A 24,181-nucleotide genomic window follows, 5' to 3' on the forward strand; every position below is an offset into this window, starting at 1 on the left:
GAATTGGGCTGGTACCCTGGCAGCCTCCCTGCACCATCTCCCCACACTTTCCCACATAGGCTCCTGAGTTTCGTTCACATAATTCCATTGCACATCCTGCCTGTAATACTGTTTTTTACTACCTTGTGTTTAAAAAAAATTGTGCACTTTTCCTATGACAATCTAGAGAGCCCGTATTTTAGGATCTCGAAGGTATATTTGGGCTATACACTTTCAGTTACAACCCCTCAACTCTTCCCTCCTGGAGTAAAAGTCATCAGAGATTTGGCATACACGAGTCCACAAATGCTCGCCAATAAAACTTTATTTACAAAATCAAGAGGGTATGATCCAGTACTCCCACCTCATATTTTGGGTTCCCAGTCTGTCTTTTTTTTTTTTTTTTTAGCTGCTACATAGTACTCCAGTATAGCAAGAATCTTTGACAGCAATATTTATTAATCATTTGAAATTTTAAATTTATATTATAAAATTTCATATTGTATTTTGAGCGTAACCCCCTTACTCCTCCCATGAACTACGCTCTCCACACTCCCACTCTTTCCCACTTAACTTTAATATTTCCTCTGTTTCACTTCCCCATGGAGCTCAGTTTGTGTTGCCCAGCTAACCTTGAGAGTGGGGCTTGCCTTGGTATGTCAGCCTACCATGGGGCCATATCCTTACAGAAAACTGACTCCTCCTTCTCCCTGCACTTATCAAATGTCAATAGCTCCTCGGCTAGTAGTGGGCTGTCATGCCCACCTCCCCCTCCCTACCCCATGCTGGAGCTTAGCAAGAACATTCAATCCACCTTGCTAGGGATATTAGATAGCTGGAAGCCATTACCCCGAATTAAAACATCAGTGTTTACTTTTCGCACAGCATCCTTCTTGTCCACCTCTACCAAAGTTTCTTCAAGTTCAATCCCTTTAACAGGTTACTGGGGATTGCGCGTCCTTTCAGTTCAGTATCTAGAGACAGGTCGCTCCTGCATATGGCGCTTCCAGTTGACCTTTCGTCATTGGCAGAAAAATGCCCATTACCCATTATCATCCCTGTATCACTACCTAAGGGACCCCTGGGCCCAGGGACACCTGGCAGCAGGGGGTGTCTGCCAACCACATGCTCGCCCTTGCATCCTCCCTCTGCTGGACCTCAGCTCCTTACGCGGTGGAGATCGATGCTGCAGGCCTTAGTTAAGGAGAGGGCCAGTCAGTCTGCCGTGTGTTAGACCATGACACGTAGGGATGCTCTTGCGATTCCTAGTACCTTTAATGGTTCAACATACAAAACAGGCTACACTTTATCTTTAAAGAAAAGAAGAAGAACAACGAGATCCACAAAGCACTTGGCTTTGACACTGATGACCCGGGAATGATTTTTGCAACCCGAGAAATCAATTTCTTGGCCTTATAACATTGCTTCAGAGGTGCGATCACTAGAAAAGATGGCGTTCCCGTTGAGATTGCTGAACCCGAGTGGGGAGGGGGGTGGTGGATAAAGATCCAGGAGTCAAACCCTCTTCACTTTAAATAGACACCTGAGAGTCTTCCAGTCTCAGCTCAAGCTTGGTTCTAACCAGGCCTGGTGCAGGGGCATGGACAGCTATCTGGGAATGTCTTGTTTGTTTACACAGAGGGCTTACAGTAGGAGGCTCTCACCCTTTCAGGAAAATGTATTTGGTCGTTAGAATTCTTGCTAAGTTCTGTACTTTTCCTCTCTCCCTCCCTCTCTCCCTGCCCCTCCCAACCATTCAACCATTTAACCATTCATTTGCTACTCATTTACTGAATTAGCTCCTTTTCTCCTTGCTGGGACCAAATTCCTGGAAAGCAGCAGCAGCTTAGTTTGTTTTGGGTCAGGGTTTGAAGGTACAGCCTGTCCATCATGGTGGGGAAACCATCAAAGCAGGATCATGTGGTCCTTGGTCACACTGCCTCCCTAGTAAGGAAACAGAGAAAGATACGCCATGTGCTCAGCTCACTTCTTTCTTTTTCTTTTCTTATTTTTTCATTCACTTTACATCCCAATCGCAGCCTCCACCCCCTCCCCTGCCTCACAGTCCCTCCTCCCATCCCTCCTCTCTTTTCCTCTTGAGAAGGTGGAGGCCCCTCTTGAGTATCCCCCACCCCCACCCCCACACAGACAGTCTCTGCAGGGCTAGGCACATCGCCTCCTACAGAAACTGGATCCACAGACAGGCAACCGCTTTAGAGACGGCTCCCGCCCCTGCACCACTTGTTGGGTGACCCCAATCAGGTTGGTCCTCTTTTTCTTTTTGAAGTCTGGGGCTCTGGCTCATAGGCCGGGCTCACTTATATTCAGGATGGGTCTCCTCTGCTTTATCTCATCCAGTAGCGTGTCTGCTAGGTGATTCCAAATCAAATAAAATGGACGGTAGAGATTAACTGTCAGCCTCACTGGGTGCCAGGTGCTCTGGGCACTTATGATACATTCCTAATTATAACCGACAAAAATCCTGTCCTGAAGCACACATTCCTATTCAAGGAAACATAATAGATATCAGGCAGAATTCGTAACTGAAAAACATCTGTCATCTATTTTTTAAAAAAAAAATCTTTTACTCGCCTTTATTTATTCCACGTTAAACCTATTCCTGTACCTAAAGGTTTTGTTCTCTTGGTCTCTTAGAGGTTGTCTCTTTCTTTGGTACACGCTCCTCTTCTGACGTAGGAACTCGTTTCCTTCTCGATGACGATCATTTGGGGTGGAAGTAGGGCCCTGATTGGGTCAATTGAACCATGAATTCTACGAGCTTGGTAGTATGTCTTAAGTGCTTTGCTCACCCGGATCTGTCCGGTAACTCAAGAGTCTACAACCAAACCTTTAAGTTCAACTCTACGTTCTGCACTGTTAAGCACATTCCGCAAAAACGCAGCACTCTTTTTGGGCCACTGACCCTGTGTCTAGCACTGCCATTCAGCAGGGGTACATTCTCCCGACTTCACCATTAACCTTACCAGAATAACCCACTGACACACTTGTGTTTTTTGAGTGACATTTTTCAGATACTTTGCGATTTTTTGAATATTTGTATCTGTCCTGGTTTGCTTTCTAATGCTGTGGCTGATACTATGACCGAAAACAATGTGGGGAGTATTTTAGTCAGGGTTTCTAATGCTTCAACAAAACAACATAACCAAAGTAACTTGGGGAGGAAAGGGATTTTTGGCTCACACTTCTACAGTACTGTTTATCATTGAAGGAAGTCAGGACAGGAACTCAAACAAGACAGGATCCTGAGGAAGGAGCTGATGCAGAGGCCATGGAGGGGTGCTGCTTACTGTCTTGCTCCCCATAGCTTGCTTAGCCTGCTTTCTTATAAAACCCAGAGTCACCAGCCCAGGGATGGCACCTCCCACAATGGGCTGGCCCCTCCCTCATTGATCACTAATAAAATGCCTTGCAACTGGATCTTATGGAGGCATTTTCTTGATTGATGTTCTTTTCTTTCAGATAACTCTAGCTTGTGACACGTTGACATAAAACAATCTAGCACTGAGAGGAAGAGATTTATTCGACTTATACTTCTGATCACAGTTGATCATTGAGGGAAGTCAGTACAAACTGAAGGCTGAAACCAAGAGGCAAGAACTGAAGCAGGGACCACAAAGAAACACTGCTAACTAAGACTTGCTTCCCATGGCTTTCTCAGGCTGCTTTCTTATATAACCAGGACTACTAGCCCAGTGTGGTATTGCCCACAGTGGTCTGGACATTCGATCACTGATTAAGACAGTTCCCCCACAGGTTTACTTACCTAGAGGCCAATACGACAAGAGAAATTTCTCAAATGAAATGCCTTCGTGTTCCAAAGTGACTCGAAGTTGAGTCAAATTAGCAAAAAATTAACCAGCATAGTACTCTTGGGGTCCCGGGCATTTTCATAGGTATTCTTAAAGGGAACATGAAGATTTAACCTTCAAGTATGTGTGTGTGTGTGTGTGTGTGTGTGTGTGTGTGTGTGTGTGCACGCGCGCGCGCACATGAATGCAGTGACCATGAAGGCCAGAAATGATTATAGGATTCCCTGGAACTGGAGTTACAGGCAGTCGGAAGCCACTCAAGTTAACAGTGTGCCAGCAGAGTATACTTACATATACCTATGCGGTATGTCCTGCACTATGTGATGTGTATATAATATATATCATATTATGGCATAGTATTGCATATACATATATATTATATTATAATAACTACAACAATAAACCCGAACATATGAATGTATATCATATACAAATATGTAATAATTAGAGTAACAAATTCTATTATGTAAATATATTTGCACCTATAGGACATAATCCATTGCTTCTAGAGCCATTGTGGAGAAAAGAGTATAAGATAAACAAATCAAAAATGTAATCAAGAGCCATGGAAACCCCCATATGCAGGCAGCTGCTGCCAGCGTAGTGGATTATACTGGGGTTTGTTTGCTGTTATGTTTCTTTGGTGATGGTGAGATTGAGCCTGGCACCTTGTACATTCTAGGCAAGTGCTCTACCACTGACCCACTTACAATCAAAGCATACTCTCTTACGTCACAAGTGTCACCAACCTTTGTGACACAGACCGTAGTAAACAGGTAAACCCCAATGGCAGGATTGTTATGACACTGACCCAAGAGTTTCTGATCTAGAAAACGAGCCCATGAGAGAATACACTGGGAAACAAATCACCCAGGGCACAGGCTCAGCTGTTGTATCTGAGTCGATTTGTATGACCAACATCCACAGCTCTGATGGCGTGAGAATTCTACTTGTGTGTAATATAATAGAAAATTTCTGAAGTCTGAACACCAGTGTTGTGTTGATCTGAGCATAGATTTCACTTCTTTGGTTCCAAGGGATGAGTGGGTGTTCTGTCTGAGGAAAGAGTGATGGTTAGCCTTGAACCTGAGTTTGATGGGTTTCAAAGACATCTATTGTGTTAGTTAAGCACTTTAGGGAGTGTTTGTGGTGGCGTTTCTAGATACAGTGATATCACATGATCTAACCAAGAAATGAATGAATGCCTTAATGTATTCATAATGTAATGTCATTATTGGGAGGTGATTAAAGTTGGGGGAGAGGAGTGTGTTGCTGAAGGAAGCAAGTCAGTGTGGGTTTATCCCTGGAGCTGTGGTCCTTTCCTATGTTCTCTTTCTCTGGTTATTATCTGCCATGAATTGGATAGTTTCTCTTTCCACATCCTCCCTCCCCACCCCTCCCCGGATATTCTACCCAGAAACAACTGAGCTAGTCATGGTGAATAGAATCTTTGAAACCATGAACCAAAATAAATCTTTCCTCCCTAAAGTTGTGTTTCCTAGGTACTATTATAGCAATAAGGGACATGACAAATACCTCAAGGGCAGTAAGACATGGGCCTGGTGATGGATTCTCAGATGCTTCTTTTTTAGCTTCCCCACAGCTCCTGTCATCAATGGAGGGAATGTCTGCAATGACAGGTATGCTGAGTGAGAGGTAGAAATGGGCTGGGTACTCGGACATAGCCAGATGCTACATTTTTTGTGCACCTGGCAATCCAGGATGGGTAACCACAGTACTGTTGCTTTCCCAACTTCCTTTTGAAGGAAACCACCCTGGCCATTCTTAGGATATCTACCATCTTCCTGAGCATCCTTGGGAAGGGGTGGTGGATCTGGTCAGGTTAGAATAAGGTTGTTAAAGGCCACCTGGAGACTCTGAATTCAAAATCACGTCTTCCCAAGTTTAGTATGGAGATACCCCTTTCTCTTCCACTTACCCTGGAGTACTTTCTCACTCCACAGGTCATCCCCATCTCTGGACAGTCATATCAGCAAACACAAAAGCAGGTCTATAAGGCAGGGTTGCAAGAGTGTGGTGATTTGAATATGCTTGGCCCATGGAAAGGGGCACTACTAGGAGGTGTGGTCTTGTTGGAGGAAGAGTGTCATTGTGTAGGCAGGGTTTGAGGGCTTCTTAACTCAAGCTTCATCCAATTCAGAAGAAACACCTGGCTGCCTGTGGAAAACAGTCTCCTTCTAGCTGCCTTCGGAATAAGATGTAGAACTCTCATCTCCTTCTCCCAAACCTGCAGGCTGGCATGCTTCCTGCCGTGATGAGAATGGACTGAACCACTGAAACTGTAAGCCAGCCCCAATTAAATGTTTGCCTTTGTAAGAGTTGCATTGGTCATGGTGTCTCTTCACTGCAATGGAAACCCTAAGACAAAAGGATCAGAGCACTGGCGATGCCTCCCGGGCACACACAGATTCACACATATGCACACATGAGCACATTTCTTCCAGGGGAGTTGCCTCCCATCCCAGTGGGGAGTCACTGTCCCTACATCTGTGTCCTCAGGAAATTAAAGGCAAAGTCTCATAGCGGGACTTTTTCTTTTTCTTATTCCCTTTCCCTCTTGTTTTACAAGTCGGAGTTCTCAGTCTGTAGAACTGTCTCCTGAGAAATTTACAGGGAGAACTGACTCTTTGTCTCTACAAAGCCATGAAGGAAAGAGTCTAAGTGATAATTGTATGCACAGTTCAAAATATTTTAAACGAGCTTGCTCTGACAAAGAACTAAGTTATGAAGTTAACTTTTGTGTGTGTGTGTGAATAATTAAAGTATTGTCACCACTTTAAATTATCATCCATTGTTAAATTACATCATTAAATCTTACCTCTTTGCCAAAGAATAATGAAAAAATGCACTTAATTAGCAGTTATTGCAAGCTCCAGGCCATTGATAATGCCAGGCTCAGCCTGAATTTCACAAGTGTTTTGAGCTTCCTTCCCTGTTGTTGGGTGGGGGAAGTGAAGCCCCAGGTAGTGTGAGGGACCGGCTGGGTCCTCCCACATCAGGGCGAATCCCCCCCTGGAAAATGTGTTCATTCTGAGCCATCCAATCACGTTAGGGTTTGGCTTCTATGCACAGGATAGTGAGGGGGTCCCAGCCAGAGCCTTTGTTCTTATGAAATATTCTTGGTCTTGACCGTATTGGAGAATAAGCCCCACCTCCCTGTGTTCAACCATGAAGCTAGCCTTTTGGTGGCTGAGAAGTGGGAGAGTGGCTCAGAAGAAAGGGTTTTGGGGTGACTCTCTCTAAGACTCCTGCAGAGGAAAAAGATGCCAGTTAATTTCCTCGTTGTTTCGATTAAAGGGGTGATGGATTTTTTTTCCTCGATATTGTTAAAGAGGTTTGCCAGGCCTGTAAGGACCACGCAGCATTCTTCAGATGAAATAAGGCCAATCAGTAGAATAATGAGGAAAGTAATATCTCCCCAGAGAGGCTGATGGGGTTTTCATCAAATCAGCCAACCTTTTCCCGTCACTTACACTGCCATGCACTCCAGCCAGCCCCATTCTCCTGCCTCCTCTCCTTCCTTTCTTTGTCAAACTTCCCATGGTTATTACTGATGAGTGAATACTGAGGGACCCAGGAAATTTATATGCATTTGATACCTTTTCTTTATGTTTATTTTTCTCACAGTGCTTGGAATTGAACCTGGGACTTCATGCATGCTGGATGAATGTTCTGCCACTGAGCTATCCTCCCATCCCTAGATATACTCCCACCCCTGAGTATGCTCCTACCCCTAGGCACACTCCCACTTCTAGATACTTTTGAGACAAGTATGTTCTATCACTGAGTGACACTCTACCTCCATATATATTCGCTCTTTTTATTATCTATCAGTCTATTATCTATCTATTTATCTATCTATCAATCATCTGTATCTCTATCTACCTATTATCTGTCTATTTGAAACTTATCAATCTGTTTATCTATTATCTATCTTATCTATGTTCTATCTATCTATCATCTATCTATCTACTGTATCTCTAGCTACCTATTATCTATCAGTCTATTATCAATCTATCAATCTATGCTTATCTATTTTCTATCTTCTATCACCTATCATCTATTATCTATCTATCTATCTATCTATCTATCTATCTATCTATCTATCTATATCAATCACCTGTCTATCATCTATTCATCTATCCATCTACTTTGCAGTAACAGGGATTAAACTTAGGGCCTTCACACACTAAGACACTAAGCTGTCGCCCCAGCCTTCTTTGTGTGGTTTCATATTTAGACAAGAATTCCTGAAATTTCTCAGACTGGCCTTGAACTGTCTATAGACTAGACATTCCGGAACCCTACTGCCCAGACAGTTTTGCCTCAGCCTCATGAGCAACCAGCATTTCAGGCCTGTGCCATCAGACCTGGCCATAATGCCTCCGATTGAAAGTAACTATTAACTCTTATTTCCTTGTAGTCTTTGACTCAACTGTCCCTTAGGCCCTGGAAGAGTTTCAGAGGCGAGGGTTGGGGTGGGTGGGGAAGCTAGGCTTCAAAAGTCTAGACCGTTTGCTGCTCAGAGGCCTCTGCGTTCTTAAGCTGATATGGAGAACAGTGTTCCCTTGACAAATTAATTCTGAGGTTTAGTGGGGACAGAAGTCAGGGTCCATGTGTGGAGAAACAGATGTCAACATGCTTTCTCAAGGGAACTTCAGTAGTAAAAGTTGTGCCTTTAGCCATTTGTGCAATGCAGACATCGAAGCCATGGTTCCTAGAAAGCAGACAGCAAAGCGCTTGTCAGTGACATGGCTCTGTTGGTAAAGGAGCTTGCCACCAAGCTTGATAACTTGAGTTTGATCCTCAGGACTTATGTGACAGAAGGAAAGAATCAACTCCTGTGAATTGTCCTGTGATGTCGATATATATATATATACACAAATGCATACACATGCATGCAGGCACACACATGTGCACATGCATGTACACACACACACAAACACACACATATGCAGTAAAACATAATAAAAGTTTAAAACAAATATCCCTCCCGTCTGTATGGCCTAAGCATCACAGCAGGGCCCAGTGGGAGAGAGGACTAAATGAGTTGGCTTCAAATATGTTAGAACACATCTGGTGTGTCTGCCCAATGGACTGTGAACCATCTTGTCTGGTGGTCTATTACAATGAAATCTCATGAAAGCTCCCTTCTCCAAAGGTGGTGGTTGCGTGGGAAAGGAATTCACACAAAGAACAGGCACATACCTGGATCCTCACAGGGACGGATGGAGGCACCGGTTTAGCCACGGTGTTTATTCCCGGAAGCGTCAATTGCCCATCAGCAGTGGTCAACACGAGGATTTCTGGGATGCTGTCAATAGACAAGCAAGGCATTACAGGTGTCCTCATCATCTAAGGCTGTGGGCATCACTCTGCCCACTCAGAGGCCCGTGGAGCAGTGTAGGAGTCCTGTCCAGGGTCATGCAGCTCCTTCATAGGGATGTGGAGAGGGCCACTAAAGCCGGGAAGGAATCATGTCTTGCTTGTGAAAGTTTTCCAAATTAACCGGGTTCCATTCACAGGAGTCCTCCCACCACGCTCGGCAAATGACTCAAAGCCTTCACGTGATTTCATCTGTGCAGACTCTAATCCACTTACTTAATGAAATACATAATTAACATATTATAATTGCAGTAAAGATGGTTTTGACAGAAATCATTTCCCGTATCTAATACCGTGGTAATTTAATCTGTTCCCCACTCCCTAACACGACCCTCTATGATTAAGTTTCATAAGAATTTTTTTGATTGATTGACTCATCTGACGGGCTGGGCTTTGCTAAAGCGGTGTCTGTCAGTTTCTGGAGCGGCATGTGAAGTCGTGGCAGATGGCTGCGGCGGGCTCTGTGCACGGTCTCCCTGTGTGGTCTCCTGTCTCTCGCTCTCTTTCTTCCCTTTCCCTGCCTCGAAAGGCCCTGGTAATCCAGTCTCCACTGCCTGAGTGCCAGAACCGAATGTTGCTAGCTGCTGCTCCTGTGTTGTGGGGGCTGTTATTACAGACAGGGAAGCTGGGACCTGCTTGGGTGGGCTGGTGGCAGGCATGGGATGTCTGTCTCCCTCCCACCTAGCTGGATCTTCTGTCCATTCCCACGTTCTCTGGCTGCTGCAGGAGTGGGTAAATCCACTCTCCTGTTCTCAGACAGACCCTGTGTGTCGGCTGAGGGAGATGGTGAAGCTGTCCCCACCGTGTCCCATTGGTTCTGTGGCTGGGCTCTGCCTAGAGGGCTTTGCAGATTCCACTGAGGGCAGATTCTGGGGAGGACTCAGCCCAATAAACCTCTCCTTTCTTGGCTTTCCCTCCACGCTGCATCCTCTGCCTTGTAGTACGGGGATCTTTGTACATGGGAGACTGGGTTCTACTCTCTGAATTTGAGTTACATCTAGACCATCTATCTGTCTGTCTATATCTGTCTGTCTATCTGTTTATATCTGTATATCTGTCTATATCCATCTGTATATCTATGTCTGTCTATCTGTCTGTCTGTCTATCTATCTATCTCTACCTACCTACCTACCTACCTATCTATTGGAAACAAGCACTATGAAGTTCAGGCTGGCTTCAAACTCACCAGGTACCTCAGGCTCCCTTGAATTTGCGATGTCTCGCTGCAGTGTTCTCTGAGTACTAGGATGAGCATCACATGTTACCATGCTGGTCCCCAGGTCTCCGTGAGAGGCCAACACACATCCTCCCCCCCCAAGAAAAGAGTAGACTCTATAGTAGGGCGCTTCTGTGCTGATGGAAGGAGAGGGATTGTAGAAGTATCAGCTGTCCAGAGATGGTGTTAAAGATTTGAATCCAATGGAAGTGTGTATGGAGAAGAAAATTCCCAAAATCTCTCTGCGGGCTGGGATTAGTCCCTTGTACACGGTTCAATCGGCTGTGGGGCACACAGTTCTGCAAAGCGAATTAGGAAAGAGTTCAGTGTGAGGGTCTGGACTTGCTGATTTTGGAGGTTCCCTCTAAGCTGCTGTTGTGGGTTAAGCACCGAGTCTATTCTGAGTACTGGGTGTGTTGAAGTTTTGATCCTCAGTGCAATTGGTGAATCCAACCCTCAGTGTGGGGGTGTGGATTGGGGGTCGTTGAGACTGGATACTAACTCCTGCACAGGTTAAACAACCAAACTAAACAAAACCCGAACCTCTGTGGCTATTGGAAAACTTTTCATTGCTGCAACCAATATCCGAAGGAAGCAACTTGAAGGACTCCCACTCAGTGGTAAGGCCAAGGCTAGTGGCAGGAAGTCATAGTACAAAATCTGCTTGCCTCACAGGAGCCAAGAAGCAGAGAGAGGGCGCCAAGAAAGAGCCAGGACAGGAGAGGTGAAGTCCTAGTGACCTACTTCCTCCGAACAGGCCCCAACGGCCACCGATTCTTTGTCTTCCATCGGTGCCATCAAACTGTGAGTTCACCCGGGCTTTAATCCATGAATTAAATCAATGGCTCCCCAATCACACGCCCACCCCCATGATTGGATTCACTCAATTGAACTGAGGATTAAACTTTTTACACGTGAGCCTTTTAGGACACCCTCCACAACTGAACTGTAAGAGTAGGGTTAAGTACCAACTTGAAAGTCACCTTGCCTATAGATGATGGCAAGTCACCAACCTGGGTGACTGGGCATCGTGGTGGTGACTGGTGTTTAGATCTTGGGTCTGGAGGGTAGGCAGGCTTCCTTGTGATGGAACCCCTGAAAGGCCATCTGGCACAGACAGACAGACAGACAGTCAGTCAGTCAATCAAGGGGAAGCCTGGGAAAGTTTAGTACAAGGATGTATGAGCCCGAAAGAAGTGGGTTTACATGTCACCTGGCCTGTCACCTCAACCAAACTCACCCTGTTTCTCCAACCTAATTACTTTAAAAACTTCTGTTCTAGCTCTCTGGATCTGCAGTTTTCCCTGAAATTGTTATTTTATGTTCCAAACGATATATACTACATGTACGTATTTATGTAATTTCTTATAGACTGGTTCTATCCTCTTTCTGGAATGCAGGGTGGTCCCCAGCATTACGAGGCATGGGCACTGCACTTTGAAGGGCTGGGGTAGCAGTGTCTTCTGCCCCTAAGCTCCACCCTTCCTCTGAGCTGTCAGAGCTGTACCCCAGGTACCCTTCTCACTGGTGGAGGGCCTTGGCATAAATACAGAAGCCAGAGTCACCTGCACTTTGAGAGCAAGCATGGGGCTGCTTCTTAAAGACCCGTCCAGCCACTGTGTGGTCACATCCAGTCTTTAGACACTCCTGATTCAATCATAGTGCACTGGTCATACGTACCCTTTGCAGGGGCTAAAGTACTTTGTCTTTTGTAGGCTGCTCCCTCCATTAAAAAATTATTGAAATTCTAGTTTACACTTGCTTAGATTTGATGACACATAGAGTCTTTGACCTTAAATTAGTTTTCTCTTCTGACTCTAATGGAAAGGAGAGCACTTTCTGTTTAACGCAGGAGAGCACTGCATATTGAAGGTGCTTTGTCTCCTGGAGACACTGGGTATCCAAGGGAAGATTCACTGTAGCTGTGCCCCAGTGGTCTGTAGCATAGGACCCCAGAGAAGGTTAAGGATGCAGATCTGAGACGGGGTAGGACACTCTAGCAATGTCCTGTGGTAAGATACTAGGAGTGGTTGCCAGCACTACGGGCCATCTGAGCGTGACTGTCCCTAAAACTCTGAGTGGCACCTTTTATTAGACAGTGAACCAATGCCAGGAAACTCAAACCATCTCCTGTATATGCACATTCAAAACTTGTGTTTCTTGGAGGTCAAGATCTTGGAGGGTCCCTAAGGGGACTCTTTTTAAATGAAAATGGTCCTCCCAAGTGCCCTGTGTGATAGTCCCCCAGTTCACACTCCTCACCCATGATCCAGGTCAGGTGCCCCATCCAACGACACATCTGTCTCTCAAAATCAGCACGTCATGTCTTTATCCGTTAGCATCCAGATACAGCACAGACAGGCACCGAAGCCAAACCCTCATTTCCCCAAATTTTAAACACAAGGCCCGCTACAGTGTGGTTTCATACACAGGAAAAGCAGCCGAGCCTTCCCAGTGCTAGAAATTGCTCTAACGCCGCAGCCTCCTAACTCCACTGGGTCATGGAGCAGGGTGTATCCTTCTGAGATTGGGGCCTCCTGTGAGGAACTAGGGTCGAGCAGGAACAGTTTGGGCAGAGGTTGGGGGCAAGGGCCGAGGAAGGCAGTCGGCCATGCACGGAGCCTCAGGGCAAACGTGCATCTGAACCTAGAAGCCGAGCAGTATCCCCTGTGCAGTGGCTGCCGGTGTTCCTGTCTGCACGCCGGGGGAGGGGCGGCTCGCCCGTGAGTGGCAACTGTACATGAACGCCACCGCGTCAGCTGCCAATATGTTATGAGGCCCTGGTAACAATCCGGAGTCTCCAGGGAGCTTTGCCGCAGTTCAAGTGCGCACCAGACAGAGAGAAAACAATTTCTGGTGCCAATAACGCAGCACAGATGAAAAATGTTTTAATATTTGAAGCTGCTTTATGGCAGAGGCGGTGACAGTGATGGACTCAATGTCAGCTTTTTTTCCTTAAATGTCATCTTTCGTCTATGAGTTTTCTCTGCTCTGGAGGCATGCAAGCCTAATGCTGGCTCGTTGCAACCATTGATCATTGATTTTGTTCTAAATGGGAAGCTTGCCAGAAGACTAGAAATTCTGGAATTTATTAGGATTTCTTTAAGAGGCACTTTAGCTCAACACTTCTCATTACTGTCTTTACAATGTTAGTTATTTTTCTTTTTATGTCGTATGATTTGTAAAGGGTTAGTACTCAGAGAACAATATACGATTAAACCATTGTGCATGCTGGAGCTGCTGGCTTTAGTGAAAAGGGTTCTCGGGGGGCTAAATACATATTTGACTAGCGATTGGCAACGTGGGGCTGTTTTTACCAGCGAAAATCTGTATTTTGAGATTTGCTGATGGGGCGCGGCCTCAATGGCGTTTCAATGGAGGTTTTGATTAACCAGGGTCACTTAGAAATTCATACCTCTTATTTCCATGCGGGCAGGGCTAAACATTTTTATATTTTGACACTGGGTGTGCAAACATCCCGGAGTGGGTACCACGTACAGCAGCGGGGTGGATAGGAGATGTGTTTAGGGAATGTTCCGACTCTGAGTGGGCTTGGAGGGCTCTAACAGCTTGTTCTTGTATGTGCATAGTGACAGGGACATTACCTTCATGAGCGTCAAAGGAGAGAAGCTTAAGGTGTGACCATGTGTTGACACTTAACCTCCTCCAAGGGCCACAGCTAAGTGATCGTTCTTCCTTTGACCAGAAAGCACCTATTTGCATAAGATGGTTGGCTAAATGTTTTTCTTTTCTGACGTTCTTCTTTGGGCACAAGACTAGTTCAAACAGGTATGTTAGCTCTCTGCTGGGCTGTCTGACATCCCGGCTTTATTACAGAGCTGTGTGCCCAGGGAACGTGAATTATCGTTAGTATCAGCCTTGGCCTCCTAAACACATCACTCAGTCTAGTTGATTATGGAATTTTCTCTGGAGCCGAGGCTTCAGATTCCTCTCCTGAGTGAGGGGCCTGTTTGCACAGCGCCAGGAGCCTAATGCAGTTCCTGCAGGCAGACAAAGAGACACCCAGGAGAAAGGAAAGGGTCTGAGGAGGAGCAGAGAGAGGCAGAGGACCACCTCAGGCTGCCATAGGCTGCTGAGGAGGCTATCCTGCAACTGACGCCACCCTGTAACAGGAACAGGCAGACGAGAGAACTTTCTGGAAGACGGAAATCCGCACCAAACGAAGCTGTTCCAGAAGCTGCACATTAGCATTTAGATGCGGGGTATTTCCTCGCAGCCTGGGAGAGGCTACTGTGTAGTCACAATCAGGAAAAGGCTGGCCTGATACATCCATAGCACTCTGGGAGGCCTCATGTCCATACATCACATGCAAATGAGTTTCATGCAAATAAGGCATGGGAAGCCCGGTGTGTGAGATGAAAGGAAAACCAACAACAACAGCAACAACAACAAGGACAACAATAGTTTGCTCCTGACCTGCCACACACGGCTAGGAATGGACACTACCATATCATAAATTTGTGACACCTCCTCCACCCATCTCTGCTGGCTGGATGATACTCTTCCAAACTGTACTTCTGATCTCTCTCTCTCTCTCTCTCTCTCTCTCTCTCTCCCTCTCCCTCTCCCTCTCCCTCTCCCTCTCCCTCTCCCTCTCCCTCTCCCTCTTCCCCTCCCCCTCCCCTCCTACTCCCCGTCCCTCCCTCTCCTATAACTCCCTGACCACCTAGCTGCCAGAGTCCTCTATCTGAAACGCAGTACCTCATGGCTACTAATTTCACTCTAAATAAAAGGCAGCTGCTTTTGTGACGCAAGAGCTCCTCATGACCCACAGAACCTCATCTCTTTCTCTTCTCTCCTTACACGCAAGCACACTGGCCTCTTGGCAAGGGTTCATTCCTTGGGGCCTTTGCGCATGTGGCCCCCTTGGGAAGCAGTCTCCTTCGGCAGTGACAATGCAGGATCTGTTCAAATACCACCTCTGTAGTATCCTTTCCCACAATCTTACCCCTCAGGTCGGAGCACACTGCGTCGTCTTCCTCTGTGTTCCAGAACGGGTGTCTGGAAGGAAGCAGACACAGGGCTGGAGATGGCCGGAGATGGGTGGTTCTAGGGTGTAGAGAGCGGTCGGCATTGGGTAGGTGCCAGGAGGCAGTCACCGGGCACAGGACGCTGGACAGCAATGTAGGCAGGTCAGGTGTAAGTGTCCATCAACATGGCCCCCGGGGAGTCAGAGCATCTAACCCTGTGTAGCTCATCTTGTTTAGCTCCCACACTGAGACTGCCCCAGAAAGGGGGACACCTCTGGAAGTGTAGCTCTCCGAAGCTTGGCGGATTCTGAGGGGGACAGAGCTGGTGGCTGTCAGCTGAGCACATTCTTGGCTCTGAGCAGCAAATCCTTCCCCAGCACGGGTGGTCTCCACTCTCGTCTCTCCTCTTCCCCTCATTGCGTTTGAGATTGTTCTGTAGTCCCGTTCATTTAATGATGTGATCTGGGTCTTTCTTCAAGTGAGCCTCATCTGGGTTGTTCCGTGCTGTATCCTGTGAGGCTCAAGTGCAAGAGTTCCTTAGTACAGGGTTGTGGAACAAGGGGGTGCTTGCTAACCGGATTGAGATCCCCTGGGCAATCCTTTAAAAGTCAGCACGGCTATAAACACTTAAGATGTAAAACAGAAAGAAGTTCAGAGCGGTAGACTACTCACAAGATGACAACGGAGAAGGCTAGAGCTCTGATCAGGGAGTTTGCAGGTCCAGATTTTGGTGGTATCACCACCACCATCATAACCACCACCAGCAGCAGCAGCAGCAGCAGCAGCAGCAGCAGCAGCAGAAGAAGAAGAAGAAGCAGCAGCAGCAACAACATGTGGGCAGCAGCAGCAGTAGCAGTAGCAGCAGGAGCAGCAGCAGCAGCAGCAGAATGTGGGCAGCAGCAGCAGTAGCAGCAACAGTAGCAGCAGCATGTGGGCAGCAGCAGCAGTAGCAGTAGCAGCAGGAGCAGCAGCAGCAGCAGAATGTGGGCAGCAGCAGCAGTAGCAGCAACAGCAGCAGCAGCATGTGGGCAGCAGCAGCAGTAGCAGTAGCAGCAGGAGCAGCAGCAGCAGCAGAATGTGGGCAGCAGCAGCAGTAGCAGCAACAGCAGCAGCAGCATGTGGGCAGCAGCAGCAGTAGCAGTAGCAGCAGCATGTGGGCAGCAGCAGCAGTAGCAGTAGCAGTAGCAGCAGCAGCAGCAGCATGTGGGCAGCAGTAGCAGTAGCAGCAGTAGCAGCAGCAGCAGCAGAATGTGGGCAGCAGCAGCAGTAGCAGCAACAGCAGCAGCAGCAGCATGTGGGCAGCAGCAGCAGTAGCAGTAGCAGCAGGAGCAGCAGCAGCAGCAGCAGAATGTGGGCAGCAGCAGCAGTAGCAGTAGCAGCAGCATGTGGGTAGCAGTAGCAGCAGCAGCAGCAGCAGCAGCAGCAGCAGCAGCAGCATGTGGGCAGTAGCTTGAACTCAGACATCTGCACTTGCCAGGCACATCCTCTACCACTGAGCTGCATCCCAGCCTTTCTTGCTCAAGCTCTTAAACCATGCACCTCACTGCTGTTGCCTCTCAGAGTTCGTCTGGGAGTATGAGACAGGGCAGAAGAACGCTTCAGCATGCTCTAAGCACCATGAGGGGGACACAGAGCTTGCCCAGGCCAGAGGTCAAGGCCCAACAATGCTTGGGAGAGTTGCATTATTTGAGTTGAGCACTGTGGTTTGGATGAAGCACCACCTTCAAAGGCTCGGCCACCAGCTGATGAGACTTTTAGGAACCGATTGGACCCTGACGGTCCTGACCCATCAATGAACTAATCCTAGGTAGGTTCAGATTATAACTCATTACTGGGAGGCAGAATGTTGTGAGAAGGAATACACTGCGGAGGAATGCCATGGAAGGTCAAAGGCGAGCATGGTCCTCACCACAGGTCTTCCCCCTATCGGTGGCTGCCATGGGTTGAGCAGGTTGATGCTGCCATATGCTTCAACCAGGCCAAAAGCCCCACAACCATGGACAGAAACTTTGGAAACCACGAGTCAGATAATTCTCCCCTCCATTTTTACTTCTCAGATATTTTGTCACAGAGGTGGAAGTGTGACTGATACACCACCGTGTCAGGAGTAGGGAACACCTCATGAAGGACTAGGTGGAATTGTGTCATTCTGGAGCCGGAAGGAAATCTTAGAGAACCCCCATTCCCGTTTCCTCCTGTCTCCAACGTTCTAAGTGAAGACTTTTACTCTGGGTTCTGATTCATTCCAGCTTTGATGGATCCCATCAGAGTCCAGAGAAATAGGTAAATAAATGAATGCAACCGTGGAGGATTCTCTAAGTCTGGCTCAGCTCAGCGTGTCCAAAGGAGACATATTTAGCATGTCCATTTTTTTTTCTTGGAAACTTCCAATTTTCCTCTAGGGCCTCCATCCTCCTGCCAGGCCTTTGAGTCTCACTGAGACTGAAAGAGAGGAAATGTGACCCAGGCCATCGTGTCCTCTTTGGAGCTCAGTTCTGAGTAGCATGTGCTCAGAGGTGAATGCCAGTTATCCCCAAAGTGACCTGAGTCAGAGCGAAGTGCGGCCAGTCTATAGCTGGACGAACTTACTTCTTCAAACTCCTCATCCACCACTTTCTAGCTTCTTATTTTTTATTTCCTCTGTGTTCACGCACCTTGTTTAAGAAGCCTTTCTTTGGTGATACGAGTCATAGGTGCTTTGGACTTTTGGAAACCCACAAGTCACGAGAGATGCATTTTCCTAGACAGGGCCTGGAAAAGGGTCAAGGTGAAAGATGCAGAAAGAAATTGTCTCTGACCTCCTGGCTTTGAGATCATTCCGTACCAACCCAATCGTATTCATGCATGCGGTATGATGCCCAGTCCTTTCAAATATCTTCATTATTATTTTATGTGTACAGGTATGTTGCCTATGTGTGTGTTTGCCCCACATGTGTACCTGGTGCCTGCAGAAGTCAGAAGAGGATGTTAGATCCCCCGAAGCTGGAGATAACAGTTGTACACTGACACATGGGCGCTGAGAATTGAACCTTGGTCCCCGTGAAGAGCAGCTGCTTTTAACTCTTCCCTCCAGGTCCAGGATAGCTAATCCTGGCCGTCAATTTGACACACTTGGGAACAGAGGTCCTCGACTGAGGAACTGCCCTCATCAGATTGGTCTTGCCATGTTTGTGCGGTCTTTCTCTTGATTGCTATGGATGGAGAAGGGCGCCGTGCACTGTCGGGGATGGTACCCTGGGCAGGTGGGCCTGCATAAGAAAGGTAGCAGGTTAAGCCGGTAAGCAGTACTCCTCCACAGCCTCTACTTCAGCCTCTGCCTCCATGTTTTTGCCTAGGCTTCCTTTCGTGATGGACTGTAATCTTCAAGACAAGTAAGATTCCTTTCCTACCCCAATTTGATTCCAGTTGATGTTTTATCTCAGCAACAGAAAAAGCAAGCAAGGACAGCATTTAATGCACTCCCATCAACTGTAGGTTATATCTGCGATGGTTTTCCGTAACCAGAAACAAGATGAAACGATTAGAAATAATAAAAATGCAAGGGAAAGAATGGAGGGTCCAAATAATTCCTGTGGCCTAACACAATTTAGACTGTGAGCTTCTGGGAAGCCAGAACATAGGGGAAAATCTGACCCAGTTCCCCTTCTTCCTCTTTGGAAAGGAGGCAGGAGATGGTGGGGAAATTGAGTCAGCCAGGTAGAAAGTGTAGGAGCCACCCAGAGCTGCGTAGACTCAGACACAGAGTGGAAAGGACACACTCCCCGTGTGTTCTCAGAGGCAGGGGATAAGTTGGCTTGTGAGCCACATCCAACCCAAAGATAGACTTCCTTTGGCATTCAGAATGTTTTATGAGTCAGAGTTAGTTTGTATTAATAAAATAAAATCTGGGTCTCCTCTGCCTTCTGTGTTCACAGTCCCCATGGAGTTATTCTGAGTCTAATTTTGCTGTTTATATTGCAGTCACTTATGTGTTCTGCCAACACTGAGGTGAACGCCTGGGAAGGCAGAAGCCAGGGGGATTGGATGGGGTAGGGGAGAGACGGGGCTCGAATTTGACCCTGATGTGGGGATCAGGTTTGGGTAGAGGAGGAGAAGGGAGTGAGTGCCTAGCAGTGGTAAGAGAATGGGAAAGTTGTAGCCACTGGTGCGAGCAGAAGAGACAAGGCCTTCTGCATGAGCTAGCAGTCTGGTAGAGACTCCTTGTAAGTAGTCAGTGCACCCACAAGTCTATAAGACGGGGCTGGCCCCGGTCCCACGAATCACGAGGTGGTGGCTGCTGTGGCTTCTGCATCAAGGGGAAGCAGAGCGTACTAGTCTTGAGATCTTCTCAAGACTGGCTGCCTGATTTATTCAGTGAAGACCAGAGAGGACCATGAAATATGTCTTGAAACCTGGGGATGTCTGGGAGTGGGAAAGAAAAGAGTCAAATGGTTTCCAGACCCAGATGACCACTCAGGGATAGAGCTCTGTGAACCTTCACCTTGCAGAGCCCCAATGTCCTTATCTGGGAAACAGGAAAGAGGATGCTTTGCTCAGACCAGGGCTGAGAAATTTAAAGAACTATCTAGGACCGGCTTGGTGCAAATGCTTGGAAGTACAAGACACTGAACATCAGGACACATTTGGCTTCATAATCTAGTCCAGACTGGTTCCAGAGACCAGAAGCCCCTATAGACTCGTGATCAGAAAACACTGACTTCACAGGACACTTCCGGACAGTGCTATGGTGGTAGGACACATTCTGGTCAGAAGGCTGGGTCTTCTGCCACTCATCTCATTTTCCTAGCCCACCTCTCCATAGCTGGCTACCTATATCTCCCATCACCCTCTGTCTTTTGTTTTTTAGTCCCTAAGCACCATCCTAGCATCAGGTCCGTGTGTGCTGGGACACAAACCATTCTCAGACCTTCTCTCTTCCCTCACCCCAAGAGGCTGCTGGAGTCCCGTAAGTGTCTCGTTGTAGGCCATGGAGAAGTGCTAGCCCTGGCCCTAAGGTGGGTGTTGGAACAGGGAGCTGCAGGAACTCATGGGAAGGTGGTCATTGATTTATTCCTTGCCTGCACAGAACCAACAAATACCCATCCTTTGTGCCAGGCCCACAGTATAATGCCAAGGTAAGTGACTCCCCCGTGCCCTAAACGGTCCCTAGAAATTCTTTTTTATTTATTATATTTAGTTCATATTTTTATTAACTGGGTCTGCCATCTTCAAATTGTTCTGCTTTCCAAGGGCAACTGTGAAAGCTCTTATTTGTTTGGTCTCTCTCAGAGACAGCTGCTTCTGGCAGAGACTCCATACTCATGGGACCCTGGGGATTCTTGTCCACTTCACTTATTACAAATAACAGGCATAAGATTTCCTCAAAGTTTTTGCACACTAGATGTATCTGAGTTAAGACTTGTGAGTTTCACGATATCATTTTGGCTATCGACGTATTTTCCAACTTCATAGTAACACTGGTATTTTTTTTTTTCTGTCTGTGACCACAGCCTTTTACATGTTGATTGCTCCTATCTGTAGTAAATACAGCTGGGAAGGTTAATCTTGGTTGTCAGGTTGACATACCTGGAAAGAGAGAAACTCAGCTGAAGAATTACCTCCATCAGACCGGCCTGTGATTGGTCTGTGGGGCACTGTCTCATTGCTAATTGATATGAGAGGGAGGAGCAGTCCACTTTGGGCATTGCTAACCCTAGGCAAATGGACTGTATAAGACAGGTAGCTGACCTTGAGTCTGGGAGCAAGCCAGTATGCAGTGTTCCTTCATGGCAGTTTGTGCTTCAAGCAGGAGCCTTAGCATTGTGGGTTCGTCATGGTCATGACACCTCCTGACTCTGTCATGTGGCTTCTAGAAAACTCTAACATTTCACAAGACAAACCAGAAACCATCGAGGCTATGAAAATGTGCCGTGGAATCATCTCAGTGATGGCTAGATATTAAAGGTAGGTGACGGCGGACTAGACTTCCCAAATGTCAACAGGGCAGTGCTGTAGTCATAGTTTTATAGCTATGCCATCTTCCTTGAAAATGAAGTCTCCTGGATGTCCTCTCCTGGAGATGTCTTGTCTTCAGGTCATGGCCCTGACCCAGACTGGGGAGAGCATGGAGAGGTAGAGGGGGCAGGAGATACACAGTCGAGAACGAAGACAATCGTGGACACTCTGGGCTCTGAAGGGAGGGAAATGTGCCAGAAAGAAGGTTCCTGGGCAGGCTTAGAGCAGGATGTTGAGTAATTGGTTTTGGACTTATGAGGAAGTAGAGAGAAAATTGTTTGTGTGTGTGTATGTGCAATTACTCAGAGAGGTAGACTTGGCCAGATGGGGTGGAGAGCACTCTCGAAGGGGGTCCCTGTCAGCAAATGGGCTGTTTAGCCAACCCGTCTGAGGACCTCAGGTGTTTGGATATGTTCCTATGCTTTCACTGACCTGAAGGAGCCCCTGATGTTGAATTCCAGAGCATAAGGAATGCATCCGTGGGAGGGTGGGAGGACTGGCCAGGTCTCCCAGGGCTGACAGAGGGCCAGGCCTCCATGGGGGTACCTTCCAGGTCTGTTGTCCTTCCTGGTGAGGAGGCAGTGACAGCAGGCATGGGGCTGGGGGTGAGGGTGGGGAGGCACATTCTTCCAGGCCCATCTGTGGGAAAGTGGAGACATTTCTGCCCCGGTTAAAGAGATCCCCATGAGTTTTAATCAGTCCCCCCCTCAAGATGAACGCAAGACCTGGTGACAGATGACACCCCACAGAGAGAAATGCATCTCAGAGTTGTTTCTGAAACGCATCGAGGGAGGAGATAACCAAGGAAGTGCACCCTGCCAAATCCCCTAGACTAGCAGTGGCTCACCAGGGTTTCCTCAGCTTTTCCCCAACCCCTGGTACCTGTATGTGGGGACCTGGGCATCGCTATAATTACCAGGCATTTCTTATCTATTAACCCATCCTATTTGCTAGCTGGATTGCCTGTGAAAGCCTCTTGTTTTAATTAGCGTGTCTCAGATGAAGAGTAAACAAACATTCTAACAAACTATTATGACATAAAGTTGATTTTTCAGTTACTCAACAGCTACGCCGTGGATATAGCGAATTTAGAATTAAACGCCTCTCTCAGAGGCTTTAATGATCTCAGTCAAGAATGTTTTGATTAAATTAAGGCTATTGAGAATGTGCTTTTTTGAAAAGCAATTGTGAACACAATGCCAGGAATGAACCAGGTCCCAAGCCTAAGATACCTCAGGGTTCCCAGGAGGTTCTCTCTGAGGAAGCAGAATGGGACCCATCCCAGCAGGCCTGAGATGAGCTATGGTTGATGGCAAAAGCCACTGCACTGATGTGGAAACGACTCAGCGGAGCTGCGCATAGTTCCCACATGTGTCATTCCAGCGCTGGGGAGGCTGAGGCAGGAGGATCATGAGCTTGAGGCCAGTCTGAACTACATGATAAGACTCTGTCATCAAAAGAAAAAAAAAGCACAAGGCTCCTAGCTAGGGCTCCCCAGACACATGCCATCCAGTACACATGGCTGGTACACTCAGCCCGTGTCTTACCTCAGAGAGATCCTATAAATGTTGAAGTTCTTGAAGGGTTCCACAGTGCTGTCCTTTCCCCATCTGTCCAAATTCTGCAGTTTCATTTGTTGGAGAGATGATTTCTCTTTTTGTGCAGTTTGTCTTTCCAACCAACCGATCCCTATCTATATGGGCTTTGCTTTGTGTCTGGACTTTCTGTCCTGGTCTGTCCACAGTTGTTTGCTTTTATGCCAATATATTGGTTTGATCGCTGTAGCCTTAGAGCACTTTCTAAAAACAGATAGTACCTGCTTCCCAGATTTCCTCTTCTTGTCCAGAACTATTATAAGACAGAGTTTCACTAAGTTTCCCAGGCTGGCTTTGAGCTTACTTTATAGCCCAGGCTAGCCTTGAACTTGTGCTTCTACTATTTCAGTCCTACCAACGACTGAAATGACAGTTCTCCTACACCAGGATTGGCTATTTCTCTTAGATTTTTTTCAAACTTGCTAAAGCTATTAGCATTTATGAGGCATCCATCGGTGTTTCTTTGCTTTCTCTTTTTATAATTATTTTTTTTAAAATGTACGTATCCATGTATGTCTATCTGTGTGTATGTGCACGTGTGTGTGGAAGCCAGATGAAGGCACTGTAACCCCTGGGGCTGGAGTTCCAGGTGACTATGAGCTGTTTAAGATGGGGTGATAGGAACCAAACTCAAGCCCTCTCTGGGAAAGCATCAAGTGTTCTAACCACTGAGCCATCTCTCATGGACCCTCCATCAGGTTTTCTATGCAAATGATAACTTCGTGTGCGAGTGAGGATGGCTCAACCCCTTTTTTGATGCCAGGTAGACTCTGTGTTCCATGCACATAGGCATTGCACAGGATCCCTGACCACAGGAGGGACTTGCCACGTGGTGGGATTCGTGTCTGGTTATAACTCACTGAAGCCCAGACGTCTTTCCTCACCTCTCAGGCAAGCTTTGAGAACTTGACTGTGCCCACCTCACACCCAAACCAGCAGCTGTAAAATAAAGCTTGCAGGAAAATGATCCCAATGATTGGCAGAGTGAAAACAAACATCTGATTAGCCATCTATCACGTGCACCAGTGTCAGCTAGCGCCTCTCAGTCTGTTTCAGAATGCAGCGTACTTGGGCCAGTGGCAGAAACCCATCACATGGGTCCTGAAACGTCTCTTCAAAATGTCCGTGGCTTAGGTTCTGAGTTTCTCTTCCATTTCTGTGGTCCAGAGA

General features: G+C 47.1%; 1 protein-coding gene across 1 annotated transcript; it reads right to left on the reverse strand.

Annotated features, from left to right (window-relative positions):
• Positions 1 to 287: 287 nt before the first annotated feature.
• On the reverse strand, positions 288 to 20,390 carry LOC148007332 (uncharacterized). Its single transcript, XM_087603357.1, has 5 exons — positions 20,346 to 20,390; positions 15,401 to 15,501; positions 9,039 to 9,144; positions 5,346 to 5,437; positions 288 to 1,923 (listed from the first exon to the last, which is right to left on the reverse strand). Exons 1-5 carry the CDS (start codon positions 20,388 to 20,390, stop codon positions 1,911 to 1,913), a joined length of 357 nt encoding a protein of 118 aa, XP_087459483.1. The 3' UTR covers positions 288 to 1,910.
• Positions 20,391 to 24,181: the final 3,791 nt, after the last annotated feature.

The sequence above is a fragment of the Rattus norvegicus genome, chromosome 1 (assembly GCF_021556685.1).
Source record: "Rattus norvegicus strain SHRSP/BbbUtx chromosome 1, alternate assembly SHRSP_T2T, whole genome shotgun sequence".
Lineage (NCBI taxonomy): Eukaryota > Metazoa > Chordata > Mammalia > Rodentia > Muridae > Rattus > Rattus norvegicus.

Excerpts from the sequence above, each read along its gene's own strand:
- LOC148007332 (XM_087603357.1), bottom strand. The coding sequence starts at position 20,390 with ATGGCCTACAACGAGACACTTACGGGACTCCAGCAGCCTCTTGGG. Across the intron at positions 9,145-15,400 it reads AGTGTGCTCCGACCTGAGGG|CATCCCAGAAATCCTCGTGT; the intron begins GTAAGATTGTGG and ends GTCTATTGACAG. Across the intron at positions 5,438-9,038 it reads CCGTCCCTGTGAGGATCCAG|ACATTCCCTCCATTGATGAC; the intron begins GTATGTGCCTGT and ends CTGTCATTGCAG.